Below are 18,915 nucleotides of genomic sequence, written 5' to 3'. Positions count from 1 at the left end.
GTAAAAAATACGAACCCTACCGTTGAATGACTGTACATCAAGGCTATCGTCTATTGCTATGAAATTCACCGTGTCGTCATCAGAACCAGTTACAGGAAACGTCAAATTATAACCACGTAAATTCGAGGTGTTTAATCTTTCAAAATGAGAGTCTACAAGTGCAATAAAATAAAGGAAACAATACCAGTGTAAGTTGTTAGTGTTCGCTAATTAATGTAGGATACTGTATAACTTTGCGACCTAAGGTTTGAGATGAAACAACTAAAAAGCTGAAGAAAAAAATCAAAAACTTAGGCTAAACCTACCAATTGTTGGAAAATTCATATCTACTGGAAAGTCCGTTGCGACATCAGCAAAGTTGTTGGCCACTTTCTCACAAATGACCATCATATCAGCAGGACCGTCGGTGGAAATCTAGAATTAGAAAGTGAGGTGGTAAAATTAGACGGGTTGTAAAGGTAAATAAATATTACATAAACATCATCATGTGTTGTGTTGATGACATTTTCCGGCATACCAATATATGTTGCTATTCTAACTGATTAAACTGTATTCCAATGCTAGTAGGACTACAGCATATAGTAGGACTACAGCATATAGTAGGACTACAGCATATAGTAGGACTACAGCATATAGTAGGACTACAGCATATAGTAGGACTACAGCATATAGTAGGGACCAAATAAACATAGGAAGTATCTTATGATGTAAAGTCACTTTGCAAAGTATTTAGTTTTAACAGAGATTAGATTTAGTCGATGGGGGGGGGGGGTGGGGGGGGGGCACTCAATGAATAAACATTACAGGACCCGTTGCTAACAAGGGATTTATTGCCCTACCAACGAAGTGGGTGAGTGCTCCTAGACTTTAGCCAGGTTGATAAAATTATGTTACTTTAAAATTTGTATCTAGGCTCCTGCTCAACCTAACCATCAGGGTCATTTCTAATGAAACCCAACTGTCAATGAAACCCAACTGTCAGGGTCATTTCTAATGAAACCCATTGAAACTTAAGATGCGGCATAAATTAGCTTATAATTCCAAGCACTTTACAGTGGCCATATGGATGACAATTGCCTATTCACTTCGCTTGGAACTTTAATTGTCAAAACAACCCTGCTACATTTTTTGACTTGGAAACACAATGTGAAAGAACATATGCCTTGTTCTTGTTTGTAACTCTAAAAATTGTAAAAACATTGACAAAATGTGTAAAATATTTGTTAGTGTGCGTACAATGACAAACCTTTAATACGCTTTTTAGATGTTTGCAATTTATTGAAAGATGGACTTGACGTATGTTCTTTACATTGTATTACCCAAGTAGAAACATGTAGCAAGATAAAGTTATTTTATCAATTAAAAATCTAAAATAAATACCAGTTTGTCATCCATATGGCCACTTTCAGTGTATTGTTTCTCTTTGAATACTTGCAACAGTTCTGCAGAATATTACACCATATAAGATATAGCTTATGTCACGTGACATCTTGTATATTTCTGTATCTTTAGTTTCTTTATTACTAACGTCGTGTCACGACAACCATTTCCACTAAACATTTTCATAAATAGAAACAAATATTTTTATCACGTATTAAACACAATTCCACGCATCGCGGGTCGCCGACTTGGTCACATTTATTCGACGAATATGGTTACCTGCGTGCACTATGACTATGAAACCCTTTAGAGTTTCTGTAACGTATAAATGATACGAGGATTTACATGAATCAGCAGCCTTTATCCTTTCATTACCTGTGATAATGTTTTCCAGTTGTCCTCGTTCGAAGGTTGCAGTATATTACCACATAGTTTCAAGTAGTACTGTACAGAAAGAATAAACAGGTATCAATTAACAATATAATTAACATAAATCAATTAACAATATAATTAACATAAATCAACATAACATAGAATGATTAACATACTGTTAATGTACATACGTGCCTTCCAAGACATGTACAGTTGACATACTAATATATAACTTCTAAATCGTAGACAATAATACTCTGGAAACAAAAACTCGTTTATTACACTCATGTATAAGAACGTAAAGCATTCCTCAGAAATAGCGGTTATAATTGTATGCATTTACTTCCCAATCTATTATGATTGGTTTAAAGTCTTACACAGTCTATTATGATTGGTTTAAAGTCTTACACAGTCTACTATGATTGGTTTAAAGTCTTACACAGTCTATTATGATTGGTTTAAAGTCTTACACAGTCTATTATGATTGGTTTAAAGTCTTACACAGTCTATTATGATTAGTCTAAAGTCTTACACAGTCTATTATGATTGGTTTAAAGTCTTACACAGTCTATTATGATTGGTTTAAAGTCTTACACAGTCTATTATGATTGGTTTAAAGTCTTACACAGTCTATTATGATTGGTTTAAAGTCTTACACAGTCTATTATGATTGGTTTAAAGTCTTACACAGTCTATTATGATTGGTTTAAAGTCTTACACAGTCTATTATGATTGGTTTAAAGTCTTACACAGTCTATTATGATTGGTTTAAAGTCTTACACAGTCTACTATGATTGGTTTAAAGTCTTACACAGTCTATTATGATTGGTTTAAAGTCTTACACAGTCTATTATGATTAGTCTAAAGTCTTACACAGTCTATTATGATTAGTCTAAAGTCTTACACAGTCTATTATGATTGGTTTAAAGTCTTACACAGTCTATTATGATTGGTTTAAAGTCTTACACAGTCTATTATGATTGGTTTAAAGTCTTACACAGTCTATTATGATTGGTTTAAAGTCTTACACAGTCTATTATGATTGGTTTAAAGTCTTACACAGTCTATTATGATTGGTTTAAAGTCTTACACAGTCTATTATGATTGGTTTAAAGTCTTACACAGTCTATTATGATTGGTTTAAAGTCTTACACAGTCTATTATGATTGGTTTAAAGTCTTACACAGTCTATTATGATTGGTTTAAAGTCTTACACAGTCTATTATGATTGGTCTAAAGTCTTACACAGTCTATTATGATTGGTTTAAAGTCTTACACAGTCTATTATGATTGGTCTAAAGTCTTACACAGTCTATTATGATTGGTTTACAGTCTTACACAGCCTATTATGATTGGTTTAAAGTCTTACACAGTCTACTATGATTGGTCTAAAGTCTTACACAGTCTATTATGATTGGTTTACAGTCTTACACAGTCTATTATGATTGGTTTACAGTCTTACACAGTCTATTATGATTGGTTTAAAGTCTTACACAGTCTATTATGATTGGTTTACAGTCTTACACAGTCTATTATGATTGGTTTAAAGTCTTACACAGTCTATTATGATTGGTTTACAGTCTTACACAGTCTATTATGATTGGTTTAAAGTCTTACACAGTCTATTATGATTGGTTTAAAGTCTTACACAGTCTATTATGATTGGTCTAAAGTCTTACACAGTCTATTATGATTGGTTTAAAGTCTTACACAGTCTATTATGATTGGTTTAAAGTCTTACACAGTCTATTATGATTGGTTTAAAGTCTTACACAGTCTATTATGATTGGTTTAAAGTCTTACACAGTCTATTATGATTGGTTTAAAGTCTTACACAGTCTATTATGATTGGTTTAAAGTCTTACACAGTCTATTATGATTGGTTTAAAGTCTTACACAGTCTATTATGATTGGTCTAAAGTCTTACACAGTCTATTATGATTGGTTTAAAGTCTTACACAGTCTATTATGATTGGTTTACAGTCTTACACAGTCTATTATGATTGGTTTAAAGTCTTACACAGTCTATTATGATTGGTTTACAGTCTTACACAGTCTATTATGATTGGTTTACAGTCTTACACAGTCTATTATGATTGGTTTAAAGTCTTACACAGTCTATTATGATTGGTTTAAAGTCTTACACAGTCTATTATGATTGGTTTACAGTCTTACACAGTCTATTATGATTGGTTTAAAGTCTTACACAGTCTATTATGATTGGTCTGAAGTCTTACACAGTCTATTATGATTGGTCTAAAGTCTTACACAGTCTATTATGATTGGTCTAAAGTCTTACACAGTCTATTATGATTGGTCTAAAGTATTACACAGTCTATTATGATTGGTTTAAAGTCTTACACAGTCTATTATGATTGGTTTAAAGTCTTACACAGTCTATTATGATTGGTTTAAAGTCTTACACAGCCTATTATGATTGGTCTAAAGTCTTACACAGTCTATTATGATTGGTTTAAAGTCTTACACAGTCTATTATGATTGGTTTAAAGTCTTACACAGTCTATTATGATTGGTCTAAAGTCTTACACAGTCTATTATGATTGGTTTAAAGTCTTACACAGTCTATTATGATTGGTTTAAAGTCTTACACAGTCTATTATGATTGGTTTAAAGTCTTACACAGTCTATTATGATTGGTCTAAAGTCTTACACAGTCTATTATGATTGGTTTAAAGTCTTACACAGTCTATTATGATTGGTTTAAAGTCTTACACAGTCTATTATGATTGGTTTAAAGTCTTACACAGTCTATTATGATTGGTTTAAAGTCTTACACAGTCTATTATGATTGGTTTAAAGTCTTACACAGTCTATTATGATTGGTTTAAAGTCTTACACAGTCTATTATGATTGGTTTAAAGTCTTACACAGTCTATTATGATTGGTCTAAAGTCTTACACAGTCTATTATGATTGGTTTAAAGTCTTACACAGTCTATTATGATTGGTTTACAGTCTTACACAGTCTATTATGATTGGTTTAAAGTCTTACACAGTCTATTATGATTGGTTTACAGTCTTACACAGTCTATTATGATTGGTTTACAGTCTTACACAGTCTATTATGATTGGTTTAAAGTCTTACACAGTCTATTATGATTGGTTTAAAGTCTTACACAGTCTATTATGATTGGTTTACAGTCTTACACAGTCTATTATGATTGGTTTAAAGTCTTACACAGTCTATTATGATTGGTCTGAAGTCTTACACAGTCTATTATGATTGGTCTAAAGTCTTACACAGTCTATTATGATTGGTCTAAAGTCTTACACAGTCTATTATGATTGGTCTAAAGTATTACACAGTCTATTATGATTGGTTTAAAGTCTTACACAGTCTATTATGATTGGTTTAAAGTCTTACACAGTCTATTATGATTGGTTTAAAGTCTTACACAGCCTATTATGATTGGTCTAAAGTCTTACACAGTCTATTATGATTGGTTTAAAGTCTTACACAGTCTATTATGATTGGTTTAAAGTCTTACACAGTCTATTATGATTGGTCTAAAGTCTTACACAGTCTATTATGATTGGTTTAAAGTCTTACACAGTCTATTATGATTGGTCTAAAGTCTTACACAGTCTATTATGATTGGTTTACAGTCTTACACAGTCTATTATGATTGGTTTAAAGTCTTACACAGTCTATTATGATTGGTTTAAAGTCTTACACAGTCTACTATGATTGGTCTAAAGTCTTACACAGTCTATTATGATTAGTCTAAAGTCTTACACAGTCTATTATGATTGGTCTAAAGTCTTACACAGTCTATTATGATTGGTTTAAAGTCTTACACAGTCTATTATGATTGGTTTAAAGTCTTACACAGTCTATTATGATTGGTTTAAAGTCTTACACAGTCTATTATGATTGGTTTAAAGTCTTACACAGTCTATTATGATTGGTTTAAAGTCTTACACAGTCTATTATGATTGGTTTAAAGTCTTACACAGTCTATTATGATTGGTTTAAAGTCTTACACAGTCTATTATGATTGGTTTAAAGTCTTACACAGTCTATTATGATTGGTTTAAAGTCTTACACAGTCTATTATGATTGGTCTAAAGTCTTACACAGTCTATTATGATTGGTTTAAAGTCTTACACAGTCTATTATGATTGGTCTAAAGTCTTACACAGTCTATTATGATTGGTTTACAGTCTTACACAGTCTATTATGATTGGTTTAAAGTCTTACACAGTCTACTATGATTGGTCTAAAGTCTTACACAGTCTATTATGATTGGTTTACAGTCTTACACAGTCTATTATGATTGGTTTACAGTCTTACACAGTCTATTATGATTGGTTTAAAGTCTTACACAGTCTATTATGATTGGTTTACAGTCTTACACAGTCTATTATGATTGGTTTAAAGTCTTACACAGTCTATTATGATTGGTTTACAGTCTTACACAGTCTATTATGATTGGTTTAAAGTCTTACACAGTCTATTATGATTGGTTTAAAGTCTTACACAGTCTATTATGATTGGTCTAAAGTCTTACACAGTCTATTATGATTGGTTTAAAGTCTTACACAGTCTATTATGATTGGTTTAAAGTCTTACACAGTCTATTATGATTGGTTTAAAGTCTTACACAGTCTATTATGATTGGTTTAAAGTCTTACACAGTCTATTATGATTGGTTTAAAGTCTTACACAGTCTATTATGATTGGTTTAAAGTCTTACACAGTCTATTATGATTGGTTTAAAGTCTTACACAGTCTATTATGATTGGTCTAAAGTCTTACACAGTCTATTATGATTGGTTTAAAGTCTTACACAGTCTATTATGATTGGTTTACAGTCTTACACAGTCTATTATGATTGGTTTAAAGTCTTACACAGTCTATTATGATTGGTTTACAGTCTTACACAGTCTATTATGATTGGTTTACAGTCTTACACAGTCTATTATGATTGGTTTAAAGTCTTACACAGTCTATTATGATTGGTTTAAAGTCTTACACAGTCTATTATGATTGGTTTAAAGTCTTACACAGTCTATTATGATTGGTTTAAAGTCTTACACAGTCTATTATGATTGGTCTGAAGTCTTACACAGTCTATTATGATTGGTCTAAAGTCTTACACAGTCTATTATGATTGGTCTAAAGTCTTACACAGTCTATTATGATTGGTCTAAAGTATTACACAGTCTATTATGATTGGTTTAAAGTCTTACACAGTCTATTATGATTGGTTTAAAGTCTTACACAGTCTATTATGATTGGTTTAAAGTCTTACACAGCCTATTATGATTGGTCTAAAGTCTTACACAGTCTATTATGATTGGTTTAAAGTCTTACACAGTCTATTATGATTGGTTTAAAGTCTTACACAGTCTATTATGATTGGTCTAAAGTCTTACACAGTCTATTATGATTGGTTTAAAGTCTTACACAGTCTATTATGATTGGTCTAAAGTCTTACACAGTCTATTATGATTGGTTTACAGTCTTACACAGTCTATTATGATTGGTTTAAAGTCTTACACAGTCTATTATGATTGGTTTAAAGTCTTACACAGTCTACTATGATTGGTCTAAAGTCTTACACAGTCTATTATGATTGGTTTAAAGTCTTACACAGTCTATTATGATTGGTCTAAAGTCTTACACAGTCTATTATGATTGGTTTAAAGTCTTACACAGTCTATTATGATTGGTCTGAAGTCTTACACAGTCTATTATGATTGGTCTGAAGTCTTACACAGTCTATTATGATTGGTTTAAAGTCTTACACAGTCTATTATGATTGGTTTAAAGTCTTACACAGTCTATTATGATTGGTTTAAAGTCTTACACAGTCTATTATGATTGGTTTAAAGTCTTACACAGTCTATTATGATTGGTTTACAGTCTTACACAGTCTATTATGATTGGTTTAAAGTATTATACAGTCTATTATGATTGGTTTAAAGTCTTACACAGTCTATTATGATTGGTTTAAAGTCTTACACAGTCTATTATGATTGGTTTACAGTCTTACACAGTCTATTATGATTGGTTTAAAGTCTTACACAGTCTATTATGATTGGTTTAAAGTCTTACACAGTCTATTATGATTGGTCTAAAGTCTTACACAGTCTATTATGATTGGTTTAAAGTCTTACACAGTCTATTATGATTGGTCTAAAGTCTTACACAGTCTATTATGATTGGTTTAAAGTCTTACACAGTCTATTATGATTGGTTTAAAGTCTTACACAGTCTATTATGATTGGTTTAAAGTCTTACACAGTCTATTATGATTGGTCTGAAGTCTTACACAGTCTATTATGGTTGGTTTAAAGTCTTACACAGTCTATTATGATTGGTCTAAAGTCTTACACAGTCTATTATGATTGGTTTACAGTCTTACACAGTCTATTATGATTGGTTAAAGTCTTACACTGTCTATTATGATTGGTTTACAGTCTTACACAGTCTATTATGATTGGTTTACAGTCTTACACAGTCTATTATGATTGGTTTAAAGTCTTACACAGTCTATTATGATTGGTCTAAAGTCTTACACAGTCTATTATGATTGGTCTAAAGTCTTACACAGTCTATTATGATTGGTTTAAAGTCTTACACAGTCTATTATGATTGGTTTAAAGTCTTACACAGTCTATTATGATTGGTTTAAAGTCTTACACAGTCTATTATGATTGGTTTAAAGTCTTACACAGTCTATTATGATTGGTTTAAAGTCTTACACAGTCTATTATGATTAGTCTAAAGTCTTACACAGTCTATTATGATTGGTTTACAGTCTTACAGTCTATTATGATTGGTTTAAAGTCTTACACAGTCTATTATGATTGGTTTACAGTCTTACACAGTCTATTATGATTGGTTTAAAGTATTATACAGTCTATTATGATTGGTTTACAGTCTTACACAGTCTATTATGATTAGTCTAAAGTCTTACACAGTCTATTATGATTGGTTTAAAGTCTTACACAGTCTATTATGATTGGTCTAAAGTCTTACACAGTCTATTATGATTGGTTTACAGTCTTACACAGTCTATTATGATTGGTTTACAGTCTTACACAGTCTATTATGATTGGTTTACAGTCTTACACAGTCTATTATGATTGGTTTAAAGTCTTACACAGTCTATTATGATTGGTTTACAGTCTTACACAGTCTATTATGATTGGTTTAAAGTCTTACATAGTCTATTATGATTGATTTAAAGTCTTACACAGTCTATTATGATTGGTCTAAAGTCTTACACAGTCTATTATGATTGGTCTAAAGTATTACACAGTCTATTATGATTGGTTTACAGTCTTACACAGTCTATTATGATTGGTTTAAAGTATTACACAGTCTATTATGAGTGGTCTAAAGTATTACACAGTCTACTATGATTAGTCTAAAGTCTTACACAGTCTACTATGATTAGTCTAAATTATAGCTGGCCTAAATTCTTACCCACGTGTAAGCTGTTTTATTATTTATTTCCTCAGCAATGACGTCATGTGATTTCATCCACTGACTAATGGCCAATAATAAAGTACTTGTTAGGTGATTGTTGGTTGATAACTCCTCAACTTCTTCCACTGTCATATCGGAAAGATCGCACTGATGAGAGTAGAAATATAACAACTTATTAGTTACCATGGCAACCTTAGACTTAGTCATTTGGCGAAAGTAAATACTGCAAGTAATTTACACAACAGTATGACTATCATTATATCAATGAAAGGATGATAATATCTATGTTATTTACCATAATCCACATAAATCCCATAAACGCTGGTTACCTTTTAGCTACAATATTTCAAACATTTAGATTTTCGAGCTCAAAATTAATGATAGTAGGCAAAAAATAACAACAACAACAACAACAACAACAACAACAACAACAACAACTGCACATATATAAACATGAGTGTGACACTTTCACTAATTTTTCAGTGCTCACACTTACACTAATTATTCACCTTACATCAAGTGGTTAACTTACCAATTGACCTCGTTCGCAACCGATTCCATTGCTACCAGGTATGGGTGAAGTCACGGGTACGGTGAGAGTTGAGAATATGGATGCTATAAGGAAATGTTACAAAACATGATTGTCATGTCATATAATATTTCATAATTCTATAATATATGTTATATTATATATAATGTATATCCAGTATACAAAGTAATATTCCTGTATCAACTAAACCCATATCCCATGATGCAGTTAGATAAGATTTTGTAATCCTGATTATAATATACCTAGTGATAATGCTGTGCCATGATTCGCTAGAATCAGTCACGTGATAGGGAAATAGAATGACTATTTCCCTAGGGGAATAGTTCCATCAACTATTACATGGTCACGTGACCACCGCGAGTTCACAGCAGGTCAAAATGGCAGCTTCTGACGATGTCGTCTGCCACCGCGACTTCACAGCATGAGGTATATTATAAAACACATATTGCCTGGCCTATATTCGGGCTATAGCACCCGTTCATTACCCCCCTCGTGACTGTGAGTTACCGGAATCACAGAATCGGGTGTAATAAACGGGTGCTATAGCCCTCATGGCCAGGCAATATGTGTTCAATATAATTTGTTTTTAATTGTTAGTGAACGTTTCTTGTTTTCTGTTATAACTTATTGATGACACTGATATTTCGTCTTCAGCCGTACATCATCTCCATTGTAGTTGATAAGACTTGAAGATTTGTCCTCTTCAAGTTTAAACTTCCCTTACAAGTTTAATTCATTAACAGTAATAATGCTGAACACTACTCCAACAGAAATGAAATGAAATGACGTCATGTTGAGTTTCAAGTAATGTAGTACGCGTTTCGTCTCAGTTTATTCCCTCGTTGATGTTCTAAACTCATTGACCTGTAGCCTCGGTTTGACCTATGATTACTAATTACCTTGGACTGACACAGTGAAGTAACAACTAGCTGTATTCAAGGAAGAGTCAGTAAATTGGTACGTGACCGTTTCCATGCCAACAGGAAAGGTATCACCGGGTTGATGAGAAACAACAGGAGTAATTATTTCGCCAGAATTATCTGTCGCTGAGGGCGGTGTCCATTCAACGGTCGAGTGTGGTTGATCGACATAAACATTAACCATGACGTCAGCAGGACAGTTCGAAATATTTGGTGGTTCGTCATCTGGAAAAATTAAACGGTGTAATTAAGTGTTTTGGTGTTTTCTTTTCAGGGTAATCACTGCGCATTTCATCAGCGCATGGCAAACTCGACCATTTGCTAGAATTTTACCCTTCCTAGACTAAATGATAAAAAATTACGATTGAAAAATGACATACGAATATCTCATAGGGAAGTATTGGATAGGTTATTAAAATGATCCAGGATTTGTTTAGCTTAAGGTGTACTAATTTGTACAATTCTGAACTTTTGACCAAAAATTACAAAATTTGGACTCTCTAAGTTAGCAGAAACTCATTCAAAATGGCTTTCAATCTTATTTGAACTTGGTCTTGCTCTAGAATTTTTTTTTATCTCTGCTGTTATTTGATAACAAGCACACGACCTATCATTATATATATATATATATATATATATATATATATATATATATATATATATATATTCAAATTATAAAACATTAAACTACGAATATATATATATATATATATATATATATATATATATTCAAATTATAAAACATTAAACTACGAAGTTTTAGAACACTGAGAAATTTTTATAGCCATTCAAAAGCGTGATTTTAGTCGTTTTTTTTTACAAAAAATCACAAATATAATATAATCAGAACGACGACGGTACCAGTCTAGTGTAATGACATTGTCAATGTGTTTGGCACAGTGGCAGTTGATGACGTAATAGGGGTTGGAGTTCCTCAACATTTTAATAAACATTGTTAATAAACAAATACCAGGTTTGAGTTTCCAGCAAGTAGAATACAACCTGTACATTTAATGTGCAGCTACATTTACTCCTTCAAGTACGCATGGACTCAGTTTATGCCCCATATTAAGTAAGTTACTAGGAAGAATCCATGAGAAAATGGAACCTCAGTAGCAATAGCTATGTCATCTACTAATTACCTGTGACAGTTATAGTAAACGTGCATGTAGCTTCATTAGCGTATACGTCAGTGAATCTGTATTCCACAATTGTTTGTCCAATGGAGAAGATGTCGTCCGGTGCGTGGGTAGTTGTCATGGTTACAGGTCCAGATTCATCGGTGGCTGTAGGCGGAGTCCAAGATACTGTCGTTGTTGCTCTTCCGTTGTCAGTAGTGTGTGGGATATCATTTGGACAACTACTAATGACAGGGGATGTGACATCAACTGTAAATACACGGTATATGTCATCAAAAAGTGACAAAAAAGTTATTGCAAGCCATAAAAGTACGACCTATATTGGCGTGTTCTTATTCCCCTTGCCCCCTTAAAGGGGAACACTACTCCAGAAAATAGACATTTTCATAAACTCTGGGTTCTGGAGAGTCATTTCATGATTTTATATCACATACAATTATTTGCAATTTCAGAGAAGCATCAAGTTGATCTTGCCATTTGTGCATTTATATGGTATCTTTGCCATGGTCTATTGCATCATGGAATATCGCAGAAATACACTATTCAAATTTTTGAACACTGAATTCTCATGAGTACAAAATTTTATATACTGCAGTGTGAAAAGGTTGTGACATTATGTTTACAAGATTAAACTTTATATTGTATGTATCCACCCATGTCCAGCACTATTAGTACTGTATTTCATTCATCCTCTCTTACAAGAGAGGATAAATGAGAAACAACAGGAGTAATTATTTCGCCAGAATTATCTGTCGCTGAGGGCGGTGTCCATTCAACGGTCGAGTGTGGTTGATCGACATAGACATTAACCATGACGTCAGCAGGACAATTCGAAATATTTGGTGGTTCATCATCTGGAAGAATTACAGGATTTACAAGAATTGCGACTTGTAGAACAAGTCGCAAAGAAATGTACATAGACATCGCCGAGAAACACTATTTTCTAAAGATTTACAATACATGTTACTACATACCACCAGTAAATAGAAGAGATCGCTCGCAAATATATTTGTAACTGATATCACAGTTTTTATCTTCCCAAAGACCTCCGTTTGTTTGAATCGCAGCCACACAGTCCTGGTCCTCGTTCCTGATAACAAACATTACTAGGTATAGCAATAGGATATAGCACAATTCTGTAAATATCTTCGTAGTTCCATCAAGCAAGTTCCAGAGCATTTAATATTAGACGTCCACTTATTGGAGATTTTCATTTTGAATATGACCACTTAAAGTAAGGTTAAAGGGGCACACGTCGAGTTTGTAAACTTTTCACTCGAGTGAAGATATTTCCTTAAAATCTAGATAGGACAATTCGTGTATGTCAATTATAATTCTATAACATTACAACTGGCATCGTAGGGATAAATGAGGTCAATCTTATTACCAGGTTTTGAGTTCAGTTAACAGAGTAATAGTTAAGCATGCTTCTAAATCAGTAAGTAGAATACTGTGAGTACCTTTTCAATATGCGCAGCGAAACTTATACCCCAAACATATCAACCCAGATGGCGCCCTTTTAATGAGCCAAAGTAAAAATGAAATTCCATCATATTTCATATTACAATTGTATAGTCGCCATGATTACTTACACATCATCATCATCAGGTTGTTGGCTCTGCCATGGAAAATATGTCGCTTTCTCTCCATTCATATATTCAAATTGATTCTCCGTATTTCGATCGTGTACTCCAATCCAAGCTGAAACTCTGGTAGATTGAAAAAAACTTAGTAAATCTCTATTAAAGAGAGCAGAATGTACATCTAGAGTGCAAACGTAATGAGTCAGACAGTCCTGATCATTAAGTATACAATTTATATCTGACTATTTTAGTTATAACACATACTAATAAAAAGTCAAATGGCTTTAAAATGTCAATAACTTCCACTATATAGGGTGCTGTATTAGTACAAACTCACTTTTCACACTAAGAAATTCCACCGACTTTTAAATTTGTTATTTGTTTATTTAGTACATTATACATTTCAAATAGTTACAGGTGGTCCAAAATATCCTCAACATATTTATCTTCCAACAAAACGTCCATCTTTGCATCTGTTGTGTACATTCCTTATAAAAGTAACGACAACTTGATGGCAGCGATAAAGGTATAAATGATTTGACGTCTAACCTTACCGAGTTGGGTTGAGAAAATTATTGACTGCAAAGTTCTGCAATTCTTGGTCAGAAATTGCTGCTAAGTCAGCACCACCCGTCTCAGCTCGGCAGCTTCCTGAAGCAGTTAACCAATCAGCGGTTGACGTTGATAACTTGTAACAATTCGAATTTGAATGTCTCGTCCAACCTATTGGGCAGTCTGAGGACAGCAGATGTGACAAAGGTAGGTCTTTCAACTTTGGCGAGAAAACAGATGTAGATGAAAATCATACTAATCAACAGACAAATTGCTCTACTTCCTTTATGATATTCATATTGTATTTTTTATAACATGGGTGTCAACATTTCTTGAAACTCCCTTGAAATTTAAAGCTGCATTAAGAGTATATAAATGTAGTGGTTATACCGACGTGTACTTTGACATACGGTGACTGGAGGCATACATGTATACGGACTATGATTTTTGGTTTTCATTATGATGTTGACTTATACCGTCAAATGTAAACTTACAGTAATTCTAAAATATGTCAAAAAACCCTGATTTTATTCCTACCTGGCTTCTTACAAATGAAATGGTAATTTTCCGAACATACTTTATCAAGCCAAAGTCCGTTATTGTTGGAGATATCGACAATAACACAGTCTGCATTTGACACACCGTCACTTCCTGTAAATAATGAAATGTGACGCTTTACTTTACCATTAATATATATATATATATATATATATATATATATATATATATATATATATATATATATATATATATATATATATATATATATATATATATATATAACACAACTGTTTACAGAATAGATGCATTGGTGTGAAAGGCTATTCAGTCAAAGCATAACGCCTACAGTCATAACATTAGTTTGGCGTTGAAATGATTAAATGATTCTTACACAATTTTTGTTGAGTTTACTAACTTTTTATTTCATCACAGTCCTCTATTTTAGACCAAAATAACATATTAAGTACATCTCTTTACTTGACTGAAAATTGGGTTCAAACGTATATCCATATGAAACCATTTTCTGTGGAAAGTTCAATTTTTATAGATTGTGTACATTTGTATGTAGGAGAAGTTACGAAATATGTTTGCTATGAATGTGATATGAATGCATGTTCATTAAATTAGTCAAGCCCAGTACCTGTAACATTTCGTTGGTTACGTCGTTGATATTTCGTCCAAATATTTATTGGAAACAGTTCGATTTTGTTTTCATTAGTCGACGAATTACCACTTTCGTAATGTGTACACCGACTTGGTGTCTGTATTGATACAGTTGTAGATCAGGTATTGACCTGCATGCATGTTTGTCAATAAACTGTTTAACAGTAGGTACATGTATATGCTTCAGTGAGTATAACAACTTAAAGGCGAACTAAGAATTAGAATAATGAATGATAACATTCTGGTAAAAAAGAAGTGTAAAAGTAACATTTACCAGCATTGTCTGGTTGAGACGATTTCCAATTATTATATAGAAATGGAGTTCCATCTTCCCAAACAAAAGTGCCTTCGTTACCCTATAGATAAACAAAAGCAAGGAAAGGTAACAGGAACGATATTGGCGTTATGGAAACAGGGAAGATTGATAAAAATGTATCATAAATTATCGTAAGATATCAAATGGTTCCAGGATGGGATAATTTTGTACATCAACATTAGCGAGGCTGCATTTGACAAAGTCTGAAAGTATTGATATTACTTGATCAAAAACCTCCAAGAGATAGTCTTACAGTGAATTCAGTCCAGTGGAACAATAGCTGCATCGTTCGCCAATCAATCTGTTGCGTCAAAGTTTGGGGCAGTGAAATTACAAACAATATATACAACGTACGTCTAGTATACAGGGCAGTGGAAGTACAAACAATATATACAACGTACGTCTAGTATACAGGGCAGTGGAAGTACAAACAATATATACATCGTACGCCTAGTAAACAGGGCAGTGAAAGTACAAATAATATACACAACGTACGTCTAGTATACAGGGCAGTGAAAGTACAAACAATATATACAACGTACGTCTAGTATACTGGGCAGTGGAAGTACAAACAATATATACAACGTACGTCTAGTATTCAGGACAGTGAAAGTACAAATAATATACACAACGTACGTCTAGTATACATGGCAATGGAAGGACAAACAATATATACAACGTACGTCTAGTATTCAGGGCTGTGAAAGTACAAACAATATATACAACGTACGTCTAGTATACAGGGCAGTGGAAGTACAAACAATATATACAACATACGTCTAGTATACAGGGCAGTGAAAGTACAAACAATATATACAACATACGTCTAGTATACAGGGCAGTGGAAGTACAAACAATATATACAACGTACGTCTAGTATACATGGCAGTGGAAGTACAAACAATATATACAACGTACGTCTAGTATACTGGGCAGTGGAAGTACAAACAATATATACAACATACGTCTAGTATTCAGGGCAGTGAAAGTACAAACAATATATACAACGTACGTCTAGTATACTGGGCAGTGGAAGTACAAACAATATATACAACATACGTCTAGTATTCAGGGCAGTGAAAGTACAAACAATATATACAACATACGTCTAGTATACTGGGCAGTGGAAGTACAAACAATATATACAACATACGTCTAGTATTCAGGGCAGTGAAAGTACAAATAATATACACAACGTACGTCTAGTATACAGGGCAATGGAAGTACAAACAATATATACAACATACGTCTAGTATACAGGGCAGTGAAAGTACAAACAATATATACAACATACGTCTAGTATACAGGGCAGTGGAAGTACAAACAATATATACAACGTACGTCTAGTATACATGGCAGTGGAAGTACAAACAATATATACAACATACGTCTAGTATTCAGGGCAGTGAAAGTACAAACAATATATACAACGTACGTCTAGTATACAGAACAGTTTTAACATGTTTAACTCATATTTTTTTCAAGTAGACAACAAACCATCTCAAATGTTAACTCATTAATAGAAAACCATATTTACCAAATCATTTAGTCCTATCCAAACTGAGTTACTTTCCGCCAAAGTTGTTACAAAGTCACTCTCTTCCGTATTGCGGATGCTTGCTATCTTTGCGTTGTCATTGGTGCATTGTTGTTTGGCATTGTCCCAACTTGTAGAAGACGTATGCTTCTTATAACAGAAGTAATTATGGTATTGCCATCCTGAATCGCAGTTATCTATGGCTACATGTATTAAAATATGTTTATTAGCTTCGGTTTCAAATAATGTGAAATAACAAAATTACATACACTCAGATAGACGAGACATATTTTATCTGATAGTGGGATGATAGATTGTACGTGTTTATGGTTTTTCAGAACATCCTTTCTCTGTTCTGTCATTTACTTTAATATCAAACCATCTACCAGTACCAACAATCGTCAAATACACACTTCGAGACGCGTTGGTGAATCTCGTCCTCTAACGCCAGTGATATATAAATAGCTAATTTCTCTAACTGTACAAAATTAGAACATTTGAGAAACATTGAACATTTGAGAAACATTGATTGATAACAAATTACCATGTTTTACCATTATTATAATGTGATTATATCGGACTGATTGGCCGTCTTATTCTATCAAAATCAAAATTACAGAAAAATATTAGAATAAGTTCCAATCTCTGATAACGAATTGGAGCTATATTTGTTCCATATCAAAAGTGAGTGATTGTTATGGATAGCCATTAATTATATTAATGTTACCGTTAATTATATAACTGTCGCCGTTAATTATATTAAATTCAACATTAATTATATTAATATCATATACATTACCTGCTATCGCCATTGAATAAAGCAGGGGCAGTGATAGGAAAACACCCTGTAAACAAAACGAATGAAAAAGTACAACGTAATATTAAATAAGTAATTCCACAGAATAACAAAATGCTAGAATGTTTAACTATTTAAGTAAAGTAGATTAAATCTGCTGACAGGCGCCGGTCACAAGCACGTCGTCCCTCGATATCAGTATGCGATTATCGTAGTATTGCGCCGGATCCGAGCGCGTGACCGGCGCCTGTCAGCAGACTCGGCCAAAAAAAAAAAGTTGAGAAAAAAAAAAAGTTGAAAAAAAGTTGAATTTTTTTTTTTTAAATCAAATAAAAACTTTAACAAAAAATATATTTTGACTTTCAATTATATATAATCCTTAACACAAATTCTGGTTTGACGAAAAGTAAAATAATATTCTCAAATAAATGAAAATTTATTTCTATTAAAATAATGTGAACATGGAATAAAAGTACATAAACGGTTAAAATTAGTTTGTAAGTACGAAAAATATAAAATACTACAGCTAAAATAAAATAATGATTTTGGCCTGAACGGCTTACCATATACGTATTCAAATTATAGACTAATATAGTTTATTCAATCTGTTTATTCTTTACAGCAATGCATTTAGGATGTATGTATGTATGTATGTATGTATGTATGTATGTATGTATGTATGTATGTATGTAGGTACGTACGTACGTGCGTGCGTGTGTATGTGTGTGTGTGTGTGTGTGTGTGCGTGCGTGCGTGCGTGCGTGTGTGTGTGTGTGCGTGCGTGCAGGATATCTAAAATATAATTTATAACGGTGATTATTTTTCACAAAGCAACAGTTCACAGTTGTTGAATAATTCATTTATAGTGACCTCAGAACATTGTATCAACCACCCCCCCCCCACACACACACTGTAATTTATCTATAGTTCTGTATCTATCTTCGTGTTACCAAACCATCAACACATGATTTCTATAACCTTTGATAAGTTAACGTTATAGATTTGTAATTTCAAGGGAATCAGCTCGCCTTTGACGTGTCATCATTAATTTGCTTCCCAATGTGATAACAAAATAAGACAGGTTTAGTTCTTAGTACGTCATTGAATGTAATATTTAATTAGTTTGTGATATATGTCATTAACAA

At 32.9% G+C, this 18,915-nt stretch overlaps 1 protein-coding gene across 1 annotated transcript in view; it reads right to left on the bottom strand.

The window, feature by feature from the left end:
• The window catches only part of LOC144446830 (uncharacterized), a 33,709-nt gene extending 15,923 nt beyond the window's left edge, over positions 1–17,786 (bottom strand). Inside the window, exons 1-12 of the mRNA XM_078136673.1 lie at positions 17,774–17,786; positions 14,535–14,608; positions 13,960–14,177; positions 13,415–13,531; positions 12,797–12,912; positions 11,826–12,071; positions 10,663–10,908; positions 9,746–9,828; positions 9,211–9,360; positions 1,756–1,824; positions 306–414; positions 21–152 (exon numbers count right to left, since the gene is read on the bottom strand). Of these exons, the coding sequence (XP_077992799.1) occupies positions 21–152; positions 306–414; positions 1,756–1,824; positions 9,211–9,360; positions 9,746–9,828; positions 10,663–10,908; positions 11,826–12,071; positions 12,797–12,912; positions 13,415–13,531; positions 13,960–14,177; positions 14,535–14,608; positions 17,774–17,786 (1,573 nt within the window). The remainder of the gene's footprint in view (positions 1–20; positions 153–305; positions 415–1,755; positions 1,825–9,210; positions 9,361–9,745; positions 9,829–10,662; positions 10,909–11,825; positions 12,072–12,796; positions 12,913–13,414; positions 13,532–13,959; positions 14,178–14,534; positions 14,609–17,773) is intronic.
• Positions 17,787–18,915: the final 1,129 nt, after the last annotated feature.

The sequence above is a fragment of the Glandiceps talaboti genome, chromosome 15, assembly GCF_964340395.1.
Source record: "Glandiceps talaboti chromosome 15, keGlaTala1.1, whole genome shotgun sequence".
Classification (NCBI taxonomy): Eukaryota; Metazoa; Hemichordata; class Enteropneusta; family Spengelidae; genus Glandiceps; species Glandiceps talaboti.
Note: the sequence above shows the minus strand (reverse complement) of the source record. Positions and strands in the feature narration are given on the sequence as shown.